At 30.3% G+C, this 21,423-nt stretch overlaps 1 protein-coding gene across 1 annotated transcript in view; it reads right to left on the reverse strand.

The window, feature by feature from the left end:
- The window catches only part of Usp5 (ubiquitin specific protease 5), a 32,097-nt gene extending 13,233 nt beyond the window's left edge, over positions 1 to 18,864 (reverse strand). Inside the window, exons 1-8 of the mRNA XM_067288799.1 lie at positions 18,684 to 18,864; positions 5,118 to 5,243; positions 3,464 to 3,518; positions 3,273 to 3,391; positions 3,089 to 3,195; positions 2,450 to 2,685; positions 2,280 to 2,374; positions 1,939 to 2,204 (exon numbers count right to left, since the gene is read on the reverse strand). Coding sequence (XP_067144900.1) covers positions 1,939 to 2,204; positions 2,280 to 2,374; positions 2,450 to 2,685; positions 3,089 to 3,195; positions 3,273 to 3,391; positions 3,464 to 3,518; positions 5,118 to 5,243; positions 18,684 to 18,788 — 1,109 coding nt within the window. The 5' untranslated portion in view covers positions 18,789 to 18,864. The remainder of the gene's footprint in view (positions 1 to 1,938; positions 2,205 to 2,279; positions 2,375 to 2,449; positions 2,686 to 3,088; positions 3,196 to 3,272; positions 3,392 to 3,463; positions 3,519 to 5,117; positions 5,244 to 18,683) is intronic.
- Positions 18,865 to 21,423: the final 2,559 nt, after the last annotated feature.

Genomic DNA, 21,423 nt, shown 5'->3' on the forward strand with positions numbered 1-21,423 from the left:
CACAAATTAACATGCACACCATTTACAGTCTCCATAATGGTATCATTACGATTAAGTTTTTACAAAATGCCACAAGAAAAAGAACTGAGTGAAAAAGAAATGACAAAAATCTTTAAGTATCATGGACAATGCAACACTTCTGAAGAGATCTACTAGCATAATTTAAAATGTTACTAAAAAGGTGACCAATATGGGATAAACAATCAATCTGGTCAGAAATAAGCCCTACGTGATAGAAGGAAAAGATGAGTTTTCCATCTTGCCACCTCACAAGGAATGTCTACATGTACAGGTACCATTGCTGCTAGTTTGTCACCAGAAGTGTCATATGCAACAGTAGCTAATAATATGAAAAATAATGATAATGTTGTCTATATTAAACTCAATGCAAACCTAAGCTTACACATTTCCCGAAACAAAAACAGACTAGAATGGGAAAAATCAGTAATGAGTTTGACTGACAATTGGCCTCTGGTTCAGAATCTGTCAAACTTGCATTTTAAAATGCTGCCTACAAATCTTCTCAAAAGCAATGCAATTGCACAGTATGTGTTTAACACTTACAGAACAGTTGAAATATTGACATACTGCCTGGTCATCACCCTTCAAAAGGTATTGATGAGTCAGCCAAGTATGTTCAATTCTCAAACAAGTAAGGATAACCTCAGATCTCCTTTCATACACTACATTATGTGTCCAATTTTCTACCAAAGATTTGATCTCATGTAGTTTATTGTGGACTTGTGTGTTCCACACGTTTTGCCATCTCTCTGCCAGTTGTTTTTTAATGACTAGCTTAAGTTGCTTCCTTCAACAGACATTGTATGCTCTAAAGGGCTTACTGACTTTGCAGCTGCAACAGCTTCTTCATTCCGCTTATACCCACGTGGCCTGGGACCCAACAAAATTTTAGAGAGAAATTACTCACAGAAAGATGGAAAATCAGTTTAAGAATTTTAATCACTATGGAATAAGAACTAAGTTCAGATGAGATTAAAGCCTGAAGTGCACTAACTGAGTCAGTGTAAATCATGCAGCAATGATGACCTTTTCTGATTACATACTTTAAGGCTAGGTAAATAGCCTGTAGCTCTGCAGTAAAGATGGAAGAATTCAGTGCTATTTGTTCTGCCATGGTTTCATCCTGGCAGATAAAGGCTGAGCCAACGTAGTCATCTGATTTAGATCCATCTGTATAAATAGGAATTAAATTCCTGTCACGGTGTTGAATTTCTGCAAAGTGCTGTCTATAGAGTGTAATCTGGAGTGGATTCCTTAGGAAACTGCTATAAGCTAAAGTCTACTTCTATCACAGGAGTTGACCAAGGTGATATATTATCAACTTTGGCCAATCAAGCGGAAAAATATATCATTAAAACTTCATGTAAAAGGGCAAATTTACTGCATGTGTATAATTATTTTATAGCAGATTTAGTTGTAATTTTTATATTTACTTAATACTCAAAAATATGAATATTTTTATTTATAAATATGATGTATTTATAAATAGTTATTTATAATAATGAGCTTATTAAGCATTAAATTGGTATAAACAAATATTGTGTAACATTATACATACACTTGAAATTTGTGAATAATTTCTTCACAGATCTTACAGGATTCATTTTAATGTTCAATCACTTTACAATATACCATCAATCAATACACTTTACAATATACCATTTAGTATTAATTTATTAACAGATATTGTATTAATATTGCAACAGTTGTGTTGTGTTGTAATAGACATGTTCAGAGAGACATATAAAGCATCATTATTATTTTTTGTTGTTCAATTTACTTTTTTGCAAAATGTTAATTTCAAGCTTCTTAATAAGATTGTAATAGTTTGAAAAAGTTATTTAATATTTAATAACAAAGTCTTAATAAAATTTCTCAATATTTCAATTATAGTATAATAGTAAATGAATAACTTACATTTGGCTGGTAAAATCATTTGATGGATCTAAAGGTGCATTCTGAAAAATTGCAGCTGCACCATCATAATATTTTCTACAAAAATCAGGAATACAAAACACCATTTGCATCACAGAATTAAGATAACATGAATTTCCTAAGTTAGCTAGTCCTGTGTATCCTGGTCCATACAATGGTGTTAATTCACTGCCACTTTCTTGTATAATATTCCATTCACGGATGCGTTGATTAAGATCAATTTCTAATTCAATCATTGACTTATCTGTCTAAATAATAAATTCACATTAATAATAAATTAAGAAAAAGTAGCAAATTCAAAATTTAATATTTTATTCCATTACCTTTTCCATTTGGGCAATATTGATACCAAAATGAGCAAGATGTCTGGCAAGATTAGGATCTTCCACCATATCATCTTCATCATAAGAATAAACATCTGTTAAATAAATTTTCAAATAAGTAACTAATAATTATAAATAAATTTAAACACAAAAAACAATGGAATATTTACCACCACCAGCTGCAGTAATTGTGCCTAGTTTAACTACTAATGGATATCGAGTTTTTTCATAATGTTCAACTGCATGATTATTCCCTCCTGTGCCATCTTGATATTTTCTACCACACATTATACTTCCATCTGTCAAGTTGAGCCAAAGATTATCAGTTTTATCACACAGCTGACATTTCCAACCTTTTGGAGGAATTTTAACTCCATTGTCTAATTGCATCAATGAATTTGTATGTCTAACATATAAATAGATAAAAAAATAAAATGTTAGTTGATAAACCAAGCTTTACTGTTTTGCACAAATATGTAATGTCATATAAATCTGAAGTTTTCATATTGTAAGAAACTTTATTTTAAGATGATGATAATGATATTAATTTGAAATATAGCATTAATAGAAATTCTGGTAAATGCCTATTCAGTGACACTAAATAGGCATTTGAGTAAATATCTTAATTACTAGAATAGATTTTTAATAATTTGAAATTATTAATAGTAAATTGACCATTTTTATTAATTATAAATAATTTGCAAATATAAAGCCAAACTATTTGCTACAATTTTAAGTTAATTTTTAATTAGTTTTAAAATCAATTTATATCTAAAAATAATCTGAAAGTTTAGATTCATATAATTTACTTTGAAATTTTTCTTTTCTCTCCATCCCAAGTTCCTGAGAGTGCCTGAGCTTCTTCAATTTTAGCAGCAGAGTCACTTGCTAATATAGTATTTATAGACAATTGCACCTAAATAATATGTACATATTTAATATCTAAATTAAAAAACAAAAACATTTTTCACATTACCAAAAAGTATACATTACTTGTTCTGGAAGATCTTCACAAGGAAAAGGAATTTGTACAAAATCAGGAAGAACGACAACAGAATAGAATTCTTCAAATTCATATTTTTTCTCATTCAAATCAAATCCTCCTTCAATACCTAAAATCATAAATAATTTCATATAAGTTTTAAAATGGTAATTACCAATTTTACTTTCAGAATAAATATTACCAATTGCAAGTTTTGTAGGTTTTTTGTTTTCTGATTCATTCTTTTGTGGTGTAATCTGAAATACAAAATCCAAAACTTCAAACATAAATAAAAATAATGTTAAGATACTATTAGAAAATGTTGAAATAATCAAAATTATTTGAATTACATATTAAAAATTTCTCAAAAATCAGGCAAGTAAAAAAAAATTTATTAAAAGATGACATTTTATCATACATAAATGATTTCAATCATTAGTTCACACTTGATATTTAATGCAAATGAATAATGTTATAATTTTAGCAAATGTTTTATTATAAACTAATGTTTTTCGTAAGTGTTTACTGTGTAATTCTTTTCTTCACAAAGTGAAGATTCAGATAATAATCATCAAAATAAACAAAGGTTTTTATAATAGAATATAGTCAGATTTCTATATTACAAATTTCTCTTTTCAACATTCCATAGAAAGCTTTATTGAAAATGCCTTTCTTTTTTCTTTTCACATTTAAAAATTTCCCATTAACAAAGTTTTGTAAGCAAGGTAAAGAAAAATTATTATATTGCTGAATATTAAAATTGGTTAAAGTAGACTCATTTTTGCAATTGCTGCTGGCTGGACAACTATTACAATATAATAATTGCACTGAACAGTGTTTACAATGAGGTGAAACATCTTTATCTAAGGATAATTTCAACTGACAACCTTTAAGACATGTCCAAAACTGTAAGAAATGGTTTCCTCAGTAAGAATATATCCAAAAGGAAATTTTCCATTATTTAAGGTTGGTTGGCTGTACTTGGGGTTTTATTTGGCAAAAGGACTTAGAAAAGAGTGCCAAGTCTAGCTAGTTATTTCTCTGTATGCCCTTTTGGGTCTTTTAATGTGTCATAACTGTTGTGTGTCTAATTGTTCTATATATATATAAGTTTATTACCTTCAGATATACTATTGTGGGTTGAATTTGTCCCTCATTGTCTAGTATATTCCATACAGCATGGTCATCTGAAAATATCTGTAATCAAAGATAGTGTTCTCTGGCTGTTTTATACTGTGGGTGTATTAGTAAAATGTGTCTAACTGTAAGTGGGGTGTGTCCACTTAAAAAGTTAGAAGTATTCACTCAGAGTTAAATAATTTTTGATAAAAAAGTTAGTAGTATTTTTTAAATATTTTCACCAATTATTTCAATCATAAATTTTTCTAATTCAATAAAAATGCTCTACCTTCTGTTTAAGTTTTCATGTAAAATTCATGTACAACACTATTTTGTTATTAATATGAATACAAGAATATTTGTGTGGAGAATAAATTGTCATTATATAGTATACTGTGTTATTTTTTTACTACTGGTGCATTTCCTATTTAACAAGTTTCCTAAATTCTCTGCATTTCTAGATGCAATTCATTATATAAAGATATGATTATGTTTAATATTGTCTGGTATGAATTTTCAATCATGATATCATTATGAATATCTTCAGTAAACCACAACCAAATTAATAGAAATTTATATTAACATAATTGCAATTTAAAAGAATTGTAAAAGCCATAGAAACTTATTTATATGATTAAAATAATGACACAGAAAAGATAGCTAATAATAGGACAGATATTAGAAGGCAAAATCTTTTAATATGTATACAATCAAAACATATCTGAAAATATACTTACTTCTCTTTTTATCCTTTTAATAAGTAAATAGATAGCACTTCCAGTCCTATGATAATGCCTTTCGATATGCTTAAGACCAAGACCAAGAAAAGTATTTAGACACACATATAAACCAGTATCAGATTCCTGTAAAAATTTAAAACATACTAACATTATTTTCAGATTCACACAAAAATTATAAATTAACACAACTTAGAAAAAATTACAATATTTCAGGCTTATTTCATTTATTGTTTTCTCTTCACTATTATTTTCAATTCTAAAATAAATTTTGGGCTTCTGGAATTTCTGGGTAAAAACTTTCCTAATTTTCTCACTTAACAGAACTGGAGAGTATTTTAATATACTTTTCAGTACAAAATTAAAATCAGATTAATTTAATATTCCATTAATATACAATAGGAGACTGACAGATTACCAATGGGTTAAAAATTCAATTTACCAGTATATTCATTGCCTACACTGCACAGATTAAGTATTAAGTCTTTAGCATGTTTCTAAACATGCATAACTGTAGTTATTAACAATCTATATTTTCTTCTATAATGAAAATTCTATAAAAGTTTCTCACTAACCTAAAAAGAGAGTGAAAGCTCAGAAAAAACAATCACACGTGTTGATGCTTTCTTGAGATGATACAGATTTAAATGCATGTTCTCAATTTTAACATTCATATAAATACATCTTACAAGTTTAACAATGTCACAGATTTTTTTTAAATGTATAAATGAATGGTATTTAATTTTTACAACAAAAGTTTCATTTTTAATGTATAACAGCAATGTAATACCAATTTAAAATAATAAAAATCATCTAATAATTCTAAAATCAAATGCAATTGCAAGTTAACAGTTTCTGCTGAAACTTTACTATGATACTAATTTATTACATAACATCTTTTAAATTCAAATGTTATTTGTTTAAAGTTATCTTTTATATAAGCGAAGAAATTTTTTATGAGTCAGGCTGATAAAGTTGAAACAATGTTATAAAGTTTTGAAAATATCAAGACAGCAGGAAGAGTAATTGGAGTCAATCATCATGTCAAAAATGTCATTAAGTTTTTATTTTAATGCATTCATCTGGCAGTTTGTTTAATCTATAAATGATTCATATAATACACAGACATACCACTAAATTAATTTAAACTAATAATAACTGATAGGGTTTATTTTTAGTATATCATTTTGTAAGAGCAACTATTTGCAAAAAAAAAATCTTTGGCTTTAATGTAAATATAATTTAATTTTTTCCCATATGCTATAAAATGTTTAAAATTGTCACGTTTTGCAGATCTACAGAAAACTTGCTTAAAACAGACCCTAAAAACCAGAAAACTTCCTAAATGGAAAGAATCTTGAAATGGAATAGTTTGCTATGTAAAATCCTATCAGCTGAATTCCTGACCATAAAAGAAAAGAAAAACTGGGAAATCAATTGCATAACAAATTAAGTGATCTTTTTGGCATAACAGCAGTTAAATTCTAAATCATAATTAATGTTGTAGCTTTAAGGCTTAGATCAGTTGAACTTCTCAATAACCAGAGTTACAGTTTATCACTTTTTTCCTTTATTAAAATCATGTACCATTGTCTAGAGAGTGATTGTGACAATACAATACCACTATTTCTCTTCAGTTTGCTTTGAGAGTTGACTGATCCTTTAAGAATATGAAAACTTTTTTAAATGCCAACTAGTTTAAGAAAAAAATTACATAAGAACAAATTTTATTTTTAGTAATTTTTTTCGTTTAATGTGTTCCTACGTTTTGTAAGTAAAAATTATAAAGCAATTTGAATTATATGTTTTAGAATGAAATGATTCCACTTTCTCAATATTAGCTGGGTATTAAGAAGTTTTAAACTACACCTAATCAAAATTCATACTATATCACTGATGATAAACTGATGAATAAAAAAAAATATGAATTTCTAAAAGCAATTATTCTTACAATTTTTAAATTAACTATTTTAAATATTATAAAAAACTTCTATATTAATCTAACTTGACTGTAGTTAATGATTAAGTGCTGATTAAGAAATTATAGGTTCTTGTGAATAGGACAAATAAAACATTTGATAGATTTTGGGTTTTAAAAAGTTTCCTTCTGTGCACCACATACATATTTTGGTATTTTCAACATGTTAATGAACAACATTTACATTGGAAAACAAGCAATTCTAAATATAAGTTGTAACATTTTTCTAACTTTTCTTTTTTCTGCATTAATAAAAACACAACACTAAAACAAACCTGCCAAAATGAAAAATTCTGGCTAGTACTGTTACATTCCATTTGAGACAGGCTTTACTGCATTTGTTTAAAACAAATGCAATATCTATCTATAATTGTTGATTAGTAATTGGACTACACAATAATCCAAGAAAAATTCTTTGATATATAATGAAACTGTTGTTACAAAGACCTATAAAAATATTAGTAAATTAAAAAAAAATTGATAACAGATGAAACTCCTTTAGATCACAGTCATAAGTTATAGAATGAAATTTACCAACACAAATTGTCATTCTCAAATCCTGTCAAAGTCATTTGACGTGAACTGAGTGTTTCATATTTTATTGGCATTTTCTCTGGTTAGTTTTTCCCCATCAACTTAACCAAATAATACTGTTGTTTCAGCTTTTCTTCTAGATAAATATATCCAGGATGATATTCACTTTTCAACCTGTTTTAAACAAAGCTAAACTATTCTAAACTACATATGGCTCAAATTAATGGATATATGTTGGTTTGCCTTAAGATTCAATAAATAACAAATATGATGTGAATGAAAAGTAGAAAGGAATTTAATAATAATGAACAGAAAATGCTAGCAAAACTTATTCTGTACATGTGACACACAGAAAAGTGACTGTATATCGCTAGATGTCAGTCATAAAATCAATCCAGACTCTGATCAACTATCATAATACAGTGTTTGATCAGAAAGAATATGGATTGATTTTAAGTTTATAATATACTGTATACTAGGACATTGCATGATCTTGTCATATTGCAATAGAATTGAGGCAAAGCCAGAAAGAAGTTATCCCTGCACTTGCCACCACAAAAGAGAATCCTTGTACTTGCCGACTACAGGAGTCACGATCGTTGCACTTGCCAACACAAAGAGGCAATCCAAGAACAAAACAATCCTCATCAATTGCTTTGTGTTTTGTGTTTTTTTGTGCATTATTTTCCAAAAAGATTAATGCTGTTTTTATTTTTTTGACCTCTAGGTCTAAATTCAGTCAAGCATGCTCAGTTGCATCAGAGCATAGATATTGTCAGTTTAACTCCTCTGTATATCAAAAACCCCAAATCCCTATTTTTTACATTTTTGGTTTCTCATCTCAAATAGTAGAAAATAGCAAAGTTTTATCAAAATTGGCCCATTAAATTTTGAGAATGACCTTGACTCTATAGCAAAGCCCATAGAAGTTGTGCTAGTAACCGTGAAACATCGCATGACAAAGTCATGCAATATCTGTTACATACGTCAGAAATTCTTTTGACAACAAAGCTCACTTTTCTTTCAAAGCTATTAAAATAACAATAAATTATATGATAAAATTTAAATAGTAGTAATGTATTGTCCCATTTAAGCCTAGTCATAAGGACTGAGATTAAAAAAAAGCTTAACTTTCGGATGAAAGCAGTGGGCGCTGTTGATGTTTTCTCCTCTTCTTGGATCCAGTCCGATGTATGGAGGTCCGGGAGACGGAATACGCATGATGTCCCAATCTAACTTCCCATTTAATCACTCTCCCTGAGTTCTGGCAACTGTCACTTTTATCCCCTTGTTGTGGGGAGGGGGGGTCACCTGACCATCAAATGTTGACGCTAATAGTGCCGAGTTGGCACTGACGTGTCAATTTTTCCATCAGTTTCTAATCACAAATGGTGATAACGATCTACTTCTCACCCGGAGTGTTCTTCCGTTGGATTTGTTTCAATTTCTGACAAAGTTTAATGTCCGATAAATGTATAAATTCGCAGACTTTACACAAGACTACTATGAAACCAAAGATCATACTTGATTATAATATGACTAGAGGAAGAGTTGACACTCTTGGCAAAATGTATGCTTCATAGCTGTTTTTCAGATAACAAAATGATAGCTCCCTTGCACTGCTTTTTGTACTTATGAATCTTGCAGGAACAATTTTTGTGATAAACAATTCTGAACACAATCAAATACAAAGGGGACTATTTCTGAAAAACCTGTCTGTACAGCTAATGAAAATGCATATTATTTTAAGATCAATTTACATGCCTTCCATACAACATAACTTTCTTCAAAAATATTATCCTGAGAAACACAATGCAAAAGGATGACTGGGAAGATGCAGTCAACCTATCAAGAAAATGTGGTAGGTGTTTCAAGTGTAGGCATAAGATGAACTCTCTGACATCAATGGGGTATAAGAAATGTAAAGGACTTATCTGCAAATTCCATGTGATCAAACAAATTGTGTGTAATTTGTGTTTGGAAAGTAGATGCTGATGTTGGTAATCTTTGTAGGGTGTTTGCATTTCACAATCTGATTATCCTTCAAGAAAAGAATGTGAAACATTGAGGAAATGATTGGAATAGACGCAGAGAACTGGAGTATGATCATCAAACAGGAAAGTGTTTTACATACCATTTAATGCACTTGTTATAACATTGAATTCACATGTACATACATATTCCTAAATGTGTGTTTACATGGACTGCAGGTATAAATATTCCATGTGATAAGTAGTATTATATTCATTATGTGTATGTGAAATTATTTCCTTAATCTATTCATTCATGCCAACTATAATTGTGCCTTAATTACAAAAGAATTTAGAAAAATAAATGTAAATTCATATCAAATTTACCAAATAAAATAGAAAATTCAGTCAGTAACAAAACAAAAGTCTTTCAAACCTTTATTTTCAAGTTCTATTATTTTCTTTGTAACATTATAAAGCATATCTGACTTAAGTGAGTTAACTGAAAAGATATGAAGATAAACTTTGAATCATGAATACATGAGATGAAATAGTTTATTACAATCAAAAGTTGTTCCTATAATATTCCCTTGTACTCCAGCCATTGCTTTAAATGAATTTCATCAATCATCTAGATGACAATGTTCAGATGATTTAAGAACCAGCAATTTATTTTTAATATAAAACAGCATATTTCCATCTGTATATTCTGATTCAAGATCAAACTTAAATACAATCTCTGAATAGTAGTTGGATAAGGAAGAATCATATTACCACAATTCCTTTCAAACTTATCAGCAGCTGGTGAAATAAGATACAATAGAGCAGAAAATAAAAATAGTTCAACATCAAACCTGTATCTAGTCTATTTTTCGAATTAACTTCAGCTGAAAAGAAAAAGTTAAAGTTTTTGTTGTCTGTATATTCCTTCATTTTAATTATATCTCTTAAGAGAGTAAATTTATTATTAAAACTAAAATGACTAATGTTGTTTTCAATAAAATTCAAAATATCAGTCACTTCACGTAAATAATTAACTGTGGTTGGACAATTACTATTTACACTTAGAGCATATAATCTCTGAAAATTCATTAGTTCTCAAATGAATAAAATAATTTCTTCCTTAAATATTTTCCTATCCTTGACTGCTTGTTCTATACCATTTGTTCCTTTTTTATTTTTAAAAGGAAGATTCTCATATAGAAGTTGTGTGTGAAGATAGATATGATGGACAGCCAGGAAATATTATAGGAATAGCATTTTTTTTAAGTCTTGATATTTTAAATCACAGAAATTTATTTCTCATTATTTCATTATTTTCATGTTATATATTTACTTATTTATATAATGTATGAATTGTCTCTCTCAATCTATCTGAAATTAAAGTTTTATACTTATGTACGAGATAATTTTCTAGAATACTGACTAACAAAGTAACTTATTAAACAATATATAAAATTCAGTAATCTTTGGTTACAATAATTTTAAATTTTTTCATTTTTTAAATATATTAAAGTATATCTGCATACTCAAAAATTACAACTATAAAAACTGAAGGCTTAAGATATTCTATTTTAATTACAAGTTTGTAATGACCTGTATGTTATTAAAACAAACACTTTCTTTTTCATTAATCAAATTTCAAAAGAATAATGCAATTTTGCTTAACTGAAACAAATGCAAAGTATTGTATTATTCTGAGGAACTTACAGCCTATATTGATTGAAGAGTTCTGTGGAAAGTGGTACAAGTGACAAAGTATAACTTTGAATATATTAATGATAAGATTTAACATTACTTAATATGTCATATTTTATTAAATTAAATAATATACAGTATATATTTACTTGTGTATTATTGACATTTATTATCCTTTTATTTTTAAATTAATACTTTTTTGTATTTTTAATAAAGAAAATTTTTTTTAATCACTTATGCAACTTTTCTACTCACTCCCTCCAGTGTTGTAACTAGGCAGGTGCAATAGGTGCACCTGCACAGGGCCCACTTGGAAGGGGGCCCGAAAATGCATGTATTTGTTTTATTATTTTCCCAAACCTAATTAATTAAGGGCCTAAATGCAAATTCTTGCACAGGGCACAAGAATGACTAGTTCGGCACTGACTCCCCGAATTAAAATGAAGTCTGTAGAACCTGTACATATAGCAATATTTAATTATTCGATTTAGGTTTCTTAGATTTTATATGACTCTTGATGGTACATTTCATAGTCAGTACACTCATTTCACACATTGCTATGTATAAAATGAAATGAAATTTTCTGATTTCTTTATATTTTAGCCTACATCATAAATATACAAGTTTCAATATACTTTATTCATTCACAATTAAATAAAAAAATTCTTACCCATGAATTGTTATTTGGAACTTTCGTTGAAATGCAATTGACCATTTCATTCTTAGTTCACTACCATTTGAAAATTTATAAACATTCATCTTATTTGTGCCAAAATAATTTCCTTTTCAGTTATAAACCATTATTATAAATTATTATTTAGCAAAAAACAAACATTTTAACTTTGATGATAATTATTTGCAGTAGCACATAGCTTAATTTGATTAACTGTTGCCAATCTAGCATGTAGATCTTGAGTTTAGATGGTTATGGCATGACTAAACCCATGATGGGTAAAAAACTTTTGTGCTCTTAGTAAAATTTCTTATAAAAATAACTTGAACTAAAAATAACCACAGCAACTGAGAAAAACTTTTTGCAATACTCTTGAGGTCACAACCCACAAGTTGGAACCTGGGCCTTAATTATCTAACAGAAAGGGTAGGATATCAGAACATGCTAACCTAAATTATTAAAAAAAATATAATATTTTAAGAGTTTTTATATTGATACTTTTACTACAATTAAATTTACAGTAATAACCTGTTCCATTATAAACTAATGGAACGGGTTTTTTTAAATAATTCTCTTGTATCTGAAGCTTAAAAAAACTGAAGCAAACCCATAATTTAGAAATCAAACACTTAAATATGGCTATTTTCAATATTGTTATATTTATATTAATTTAATAAATTAAGGTATTTTTACCATATTTATGCTTTTCATGCTTTCTTCTGTTAGTTCAAGTTTATTGTCAATCACATTACATACACACTCTTATTCTCTCATAGATTCTAAGCACAGTAAGCAGGTAAGATAGGTATTTTTGATAAAATCTTTGTCAAAAACTGCTTTTCAAGAGGTAACCAAAAAAAAAAAAAAGTCAATACTACGATACTAGTCATCTACTTCAAAAAGCTTTCAAAATGATAAACACAAGGAAAATTCAAACAAAGAACACATTCCATAAAACTTTTATTAACTCCATAGAACTCCATTAAATCAGATCATGTAAGGCCTGTTTCCTAATAACAAATTCAAGTTCTCACCTTTATCTACTACATGCCTAATTATAGATAGATTTTGTTATAAAGATAACACAATAGTCATACTTTCTATACAGAAACAGGAAACAAACTGGAGAAAGAAGAAACTGTATAATATTCTCTTGCTATAAAATTTCATAATTGACTACATTTTCTTACCCTGTATTATTATATTGTTTAAGATTCATTTCTGTGTAATCAAAACAAAAAAATTTAAAAGCCTTAAATATCAAAATGTCAAATGATTGAATCCCTGATTAATGGAGTTTCTATTTTATATATGTATACACACACTATATTTATTCTAACAAACAGTATGGTCTACTGCACTGTTTATTATAATGTGCTTACTAGGGTTTTTCAAACAGAATCTCAGGATCCCGGCTGTTTTTTTAACCCGGGAAATTCCAAAAATTTCTTAAAAGTTCACTTTTTTCTTTTTTTGTGTTAAGGGTGAGGAAATTTTCAAATAGAAAGTATAACCTAAATATATAAAATTAGTTGTCCTGACTGATTCATCATTGCCCAGGGCAAACCACTGAACCCAGAGGTGAAATTTGGTACACAGTTAGGGTACGTCATGAAAATGCACACTAAGAAGGGATTTTTCAAAATTCTCCCATGGGGGAGAGCATTAAGGCTTAACGTGAAAAACGGCTTCTACTGTACTATTTTATATGCAATTTTTTGTTTTCAACTGCGTTTAGTCTTCATCGAGTACATAGGTGTATTAAATTGATAACATTTCAGACATTGTTATAAATATTTTTATACATTTCAATTTTTTAACCAAATGTTCAAACCGTTTTAGATTCGAATTTGTTATTGCATATTGGTTCAATTATAGAACATTTGTAAATGTTCCAGAAAATTAATCAAATTGAAAACAGTTCATTTGATTCTCAGCAATTCTCATCATGCTCACAGTAGGTGTTATATAAGAATTACTATGGTTGTTGAAATACTGAATATAAATGCTGTTTGCTTGCAAAATCCACATGGGCAAAGTCGCAGGTAACAGCTAGTTAACTCAAAATGTTAGACTACATTTGTATTTATTAATTTTAAGCCTGCTTATTAGTTTTTAAAATTTTTGCTTGTTATGACATCTCACACATTGTCAATAATCAATGTGTATTTCTGGCAGGACTCTGAAAATTTTTTTACTTGTCTGAGCCTGTAATATCTTGAATAATTGCACAGATGCTGTCTTAATTTTAACTATGTCCAGTAGCTGCAATAACTGCATTATGCCAGGTTGTGCAAATTGGGCAAGAATAAAAACGAGTACAAAGTATGCAAGTATGAAGTTTTTCTTCATAAACCTGATTATTAAAGCCAAACAAACCGCCAAATTATCGGGCTATAAGCTCGATACTGCTATTAAAGTATGTGACAAGAAGTAAAGGGAAAACAGTTATAAGAGAGAAAAGTTATTTACAATATAGAACCAGAATAGATAAATTATATAATTTTTTAAATAATAATAATTTGGATATAATTAAAGCTGATAAATCTAAACAAATAATTATAGTAACCAAGGAAGGGATTAAAATTAAAAAATTAGAAATAGTGAGAAATCCGAAATTTAGAGAATTGCCAATAGATCCCAAAAAAGTCATTTTTCTGGAATTAAAGAAAAGAGTTACGCTGTCACAAAAGCAAAAAGAATTAGATGATAAACAAAAATGGTTCATACTCAATGAGAATAATGAACAAACACCTAAACTGAATATCCAATTAAAAACTCACAAGATTGGTGAGAAAGTCAGGCCAATTGTAGATTTTAGGAATTCCACATTGTATAACCTAGAAAAATTTCTTAAACATGAACTGAACCAATATCATAATTCGTATTACTCCGTTAAAAACACCAATGAACTGTTGCATGAACTGAAAAAACTTAACATTGAGGAAACATACAAAATTGCCAGCTTAGATATAGTGGACATGTACCCGTCGATAACATGGGATATAATTGAAAATAAACTCACGCAACTTAACATGAAAAAAGAAAAAATAGATTTAATAGAATTTTGTTACCGTAGTAACTATTTTCAAATAAACGATAAATACTACACACAAGTTGAAGGTATCAGCATGGGGTCTGTTATAGGACCTAAATTGGCCGAGCTGATAATGATAGACATTGATAAACTGATTGATAATATAAACAGAATAAAATTTTACAGGAGATATGTCGACGACATCTTGATTATATATAATGAAACATAAGTAAAAATAGAGCAAGTAATTAAGTTGGTAAATAATATAAGCAAAACTATACAATTTAAAGTGGAAGAAGAAGATAACAAAACACAAGTTGAGTTATTTAGATATTACGATAAAAGGAAGAGAAAATGAACTCTAGTTTGACATTTATAAAAAACCGTGCGCAATAAATACAACCATAAAATACAGCTTAAATATCCCTTTACATATAAAAAAGAACATTTTTACCATGGAATACAAAAAAAATCAGAAACAGAACAAGTAAAATAATTAATGCGCAAAAAAATATACTGGAGCTAAAGAAAAAATTCATCTTAGATGGCTATCCGAGACAATTACTTGACGCATGGGAAAGAGAGCTTATCAATCCGGATATCACTATAAGTAAAAAAGAAAATTTAAAACTCCAATACGTTACGTTCCCATACATTAAAGGGCTATACAAAGAAATAAAGAAACACAAAAAGTTAATATCAAATTAGCACCCAAGTACGACAAGCTATCGGCCAGAATCAAAGCTAGGCAAACTGTTAAAAAAGGAGCACAACCAATAGAAGAGATGCGAAATATAGTTTACCAAATCCCATGTACTGTACATGCAGTACCAAAAAAAGTTTATATAGGTGAAACAAAGACAAATGAAAATAAGACACAGAGAGCACGTAGCAGATCTCAAATATCGCAGAATTAATTCGGCGTTCCTCGAGCATTGCATGATAAACAGTCGTAACATTGATAAAAATAACATTAAAATTTTACATAAAGAATCTAAAGCATATAATAGGAAGTTTAAAGTGTGGAAATTTTTAAGAGTCAGAACATCATTAATAAATATCCAGGCGTTAAGATAAATGGAAATTAGTTAAAAATATTACAGAACATATTATAAGAATTAATATACACTAAAACCTTCATTCATAGTCACGAAAATCCAACTCCGCATCAGTTAACCTCGGACACGGAAGAATATGCTAATGAGCATGACAGTTGAAGTGCCATGAAGCAACAGTCTGATTTTAGTCAAAGTTTTAAAGTCGAAAGCTTTAAAGTTAAAAAGTTTTTAAAACAAACGTTTTTAACATTAGTTGTAAAGTGCCATTCCCTGAAATATTGGTTGTAAAGTGTCATCGTCCTAATATTTAGTTGACTGAAGAGGGGCATATTAGGCCCGAAACAAGCTACATACACATGTAATGCTTGTCTCAACTAAATAACAGGGAGAAGAAAAGCCAAGTGATCGTCGTAAGCACTATATTGTGTTCATAGTCAACAAGAATCAAGCACGACATGGTTTCAAGTCATTAACTGCTATTAAAGCAGCCTAAATAGCGAGGTAGACAAATCAAGAATACTTGAAAGCAAAAGAAGTACTGCAATGCATCTCGAAAATGAACTAGAAATCTTTGAGGCTACGGGTGAAAAAAAAAACACAATAATTGTCTTCTCTTAAATGCATTAAAGATGATTCCACCCACATCCATTGAATTGGAAAGGGCATTTTCAGTAGTGGGACTTCAGTAACATTATTAAAATAATAACCAGATTGAGTGATTGGAGTATTGATCATCTTTGGTTTTCAAAATCTTAATATAAAATATTATTGTAAATTTTTATGTTTTATTTAAAAACCAAAAATTACCTTCTAAGTTAGAAGTTTGATCTAAGTTCATTATATTCTTTAAATTTTCAACTCAATTCAAAAGGTATTTTTTGGTAAGCAGTTTCCAACAAACTTTAATAAATTTTTTATATTGTGAAAATTTCTATGTAATTCAAATGTAATTTTTAATACATATTTTACACAGCATTATTAATATTATGATTTTGGAGGTTGCAGAACATATTATATTACTTTTAAAAATGAAAAATAATTATATCATTTGACTTCAAGATATTTTTTATATTTTAAAAATAATTAATTTATCCTGGGAAATAGTTCACTTTTTTCCCGAAATCCCGGGACAAACAAAAGACCGGGAAATGAGGAACCCTAGTGCTTACTATTAGAGGGCAACTGTTTACTGAAATGAATCCAGTAACTTTTTTTTCTCTATTATTGTTATTTGAGCAACAATGCAATACTCAACACACTATTTCAATGTATGGTAAGAGTGACAATGCTAAATATAAGGTAAATCTTTCAGTTTGAAATAAGTTTTATCTTCCTCCAATAGACAGCTAGCTTACTATTAGAATAAATACAATATAGATATAAAGATCTGACTATTTGTTTTTAATCATTCTTCTATGTGAATGCTATTATAACAGTCCTGTGTAATTCTGTTGTTTAATATTCTTCAATTGCTAGAAATACATCTTGAATGTTAACAAAAGATACTGCAGATAGTTTTTCAATAGAGATGAAATGTGCAACTTTTGAAAACAGTATTTTAAAAAATGAAATTGTATTATTAATGATATTAATGCTAAACAGTATTAATAAAACAAATCTCTCATTCTGTAAAATGCTATAAAAATACTTTTTAAACTGGTATCATTGTTCAGATGACTGACTTTATGAAAGATAAAAAGCTGTTTGTTAAGAGAAACTGCAATTAATTTAAATATGATATAATAAATTTAAACCAAAAAAACTGTTTTTAATAGTTAAAAACAAAAAATGACAAATTCAACATATGATTTATTTTATGTTACGATTTCAATATTTTTACATTTGTACAGAGAATTGTTTTAAAACAATTCTATGGTAAAGATTACCAAAAGATTCCGTTGGTAAATCAAGATTACCAAAGTAACTCTATTGTCGTTTACTTTGTATCTAGTTAAATCCGTCCACATCTTTTAGTAGTAAGGACTCCGAGTAGCCAATAAAGACATTGATAAAAAAATCTCTGTCAACAATAACCACACACTTAATTTACATATTAATGTGCCTTTTTCCAGGAGGCACAGGCAATCCACATCCGTCTGCAACGGGTACAAGAAGCATTCTGGGTTTATGGGTCTCTGCGAACGAGAAGTCTACAGGGCATCGTCCGGCAAGGTCGTCCAATACACAACTCCTTTACACCATATATTATCATTTACAAATTTAAATATTCAATAATCATATATAAAAATTTGCTATAAAAAATTAAATTATTTTTTTTTACTCTTCTTTCAGAATATAGCTGTAACTTTTAAAAATGAAATTAATACATATGAAACTGAAATAAATCAAATAATTCAACGGCTTCAATTACTTATTCTGTAACTTAATAAACAAAGTATTTAAAGTAAAGGAAAAAAAAACAAAAAAAAAAAAATTGAGTCCATATTACATTTCAATAATTATTTTTTTCACATTTTTTTTAGTATACGTTAAATGCTACAAATGGTTAAATATTCAAAGAAATCAAATGACAATGACACAAAAATTGTGTAATTTATCAACAAAGACACCTTTTAACGCAATTTTTTAACCTCTATTTAACTTATTAAATGTCTTACCGGCGTATCAAACGAGTAAACGCATTCGTCTTTATATATTCTATCGCCATTTGTCGGTATTCGGACTTTCGATACATGACTTAACAAATTCTCGACCGTCGCCATATCTGCGAATGATAATGAATGCACGGTACACCAGCGATGCACGAGCGTCTCGCCCCTGGAATCATTCCTGCCATCAGCGCCACCTAATTTATTCGTTTAGTGAACTGTTATTAATTAATTAACAATGACTCGCAAAAATCGTCTGATGCAACTAATTCACACTTTTTATTTTAAAATAAAAATAATATTATATAAAATTTAATATTTGGTTTACGTATTTAAAATTTTGTAACTCTACACTAATGTGTTTTTGCCAATTTTCTGATTATATTGTCAATATGTCGGCGGGTAATCTGTGTTTATGAATCTTTCAGATTTAATTACGTAACTGCGGTTTACATTTTCCTTTCCTCATCAATGTAATTTAAGCTTTCGTTTTCACTCGACTAATTGCAAACTTTTTTTTACAGAATGAAGATGTTGGAGTGGATCCGGAGGAGGTTCCGACGGAAGAAGGCGGTGGCACTGGAGGGAAGGGGTTCCTCGGACGACTCCGACGGCGCGGAACGAGTCTCTCGGACTCTTACCGCGCCCGAAAAGACGTTGGAAGTCCTAAGGGCTCGAGCGTGTCTCTTGCCAATCGATTAGTTCGGTGTTGGAAGAGACCGTTGAACGAGAGGCAACGGGTGACGACCTTGCCCAAGTGCGTGTGGCGTGGCACTCTTCCGGAGTTGGGAGACTGTCACACTACACTCTGGGTCCGTTGCACTTAGTCAAGGTCTTCGGGATCATCCTGCCACAGACCTTGCTGTGGAGAATGTAGAAAATGACAACTCCTCCGAGTTGACATTTTCTGGTTGGTCGCGTTCTGCCCGTTCGTCCGCGACGGCGACGCCACCGCTTCAGTGGCGTAGCGTAGTAGGGGCGGCAGGGGCGGCCCGCCCCGGGCGACACTTTTAGGGGGCGGCAAAATTTCACAATAAATAATAATATCTTGTAAAAATACCTAAATAAGGGGGCGGCGAAATTTTCTTCCGCCCCGGGCGGCTGACACCCACGCTACGCCACTGCACCGCTTGCCGAAGTCGGAACGAGGAGGAATCGGAGGAGAAAGCCACCGAAGTTGAGGGACCGTGCTGTCCGTGTCCGTTTTGTCGCTGCAGACGGCTGCGGTTCCCATGGCTTAGGCGGTGATCCTCTTCGATTTCCTCTTCTTTACCCCGATGCGACTTTCTTACCCGATTCGACACTTCTCCGGACTCGACACCTTTTCCCGGACGTGACTTCTCTTACCCGGTCGTGACCCACGGACTTGTCTCCCGAACGTGACACTCGGTCGACGACAACGGATTGACTCTCGATTGTGACCACCCGGACGTGACACGTTTACTCATCGGACACGACGTTCGGCCGACCTTTCTTCTCAAACAGCTGTTATGAGGATTGAGCTTTATGAGGCAATTTTCGTTTTTTAAATAAAATATAATACAAAATATTGTAAATTTTTAAGATTTTAAAAAGCAAAGATGGTCAATACTCCGATCACTCAATCTAATTCTTATTTTAATAATGAAAAGCTACCGAGAATGCCTTTTCTGATTCAATTGATGTGATTGGAATCGTGTTTAATGCATTTAAGAAAAGACAAATATTATGTGTTTTTCATCTGTATCCTGAAAGATTTCTAGTTCGTTTTCGAGATTGTAGTACTTCTTTTGTTCTCTAGTATTCTTGATTTGTCTACCTCGACTGCTTTAATTGAAACATCATAGCCCAATAATTCGGCAGTTCGTTTGTCTTTAATAATCAGGTTATGAAGAAAAACTTCATACTTTCAGACTTTGTTCGTATCCTGGCCCAATTTGCACAACTTGGCATTACGCAGTTATTGAAGCTACTGGGCATGGTTAAAAATTAAGACAACACAAGCACAATTATTACAGATATTACAGGAAAAGAATTTTGAGAGTCCTGCCACAAATAAGCAACGTATTGATTATTGACCATTTGTAAAGTGCCATAACGAGTAAAAATTTAAAAAAAAACTAATAAGTAGATTTAAAATTAATAAATACAAATGTATTCTGACAGTTTATGAGCTAATTATACTTTCTATTTGCAAAATTTCCCCAACATTAACACAAAATAAGAAAAAAGTTAATTTTTAAGAAATTTGCGGGATTTCCCGGAATAAGAAAAATTTCCCGGGTTAAAAAAACAACCGGGATCCGGTGATCCCGTTTGAGAAACCCTAGAAACATCCCGAACACTCGCTTCCCACAAATCCAACCCCTGGGTCCTCGTCCCGGGAAGTGGAAACGCCAATTTTAAAGATTAAAACACTTAAAATTGGCGGCCGAAGGGGCTCTGGTAATCACACCTTGCATGGATTAAATGGAATTTCACATCAATAATCGCTTTGTGATGAATTTTTCTGTTAAATCTCTGTAAAGTTATTACGGTAAGAAATTATCTGCGCACAAATCTCGCTCGTGTTTCAGTATTGCTAACTCTTAGGCTACCTGAGATCATTAATTAAAGATTTTCGTGCTCATCGTATATTTCATCACACTTGCAATATGGCAGCTGGTGATTTTTTGTTTTGTTTTGTTTATGGAGGGCCGTTTTAATCTTACCCATCGTCGGTTTCTGAAGATCCAAAATTTGGGCTGCCGGATTGTCTTAACACACCAGG

The sequence above is a fragment of the Centruroides vittatus genome, unplaced genomic scaffold (assembly GCF_030686945.1).
Source record: "Centruroides vittatus isolate TY-2023 unplaced genomic scaffold, ASM3068694v2 scaffold_932, whole genome shotgun sequence".
Taxonomy (NCBI): Eukaryota; Metazoa; Arthropoda; class Arachnida; order Scorpiones; family Buthidae; genus Centruroides; species Centruroides vittatus.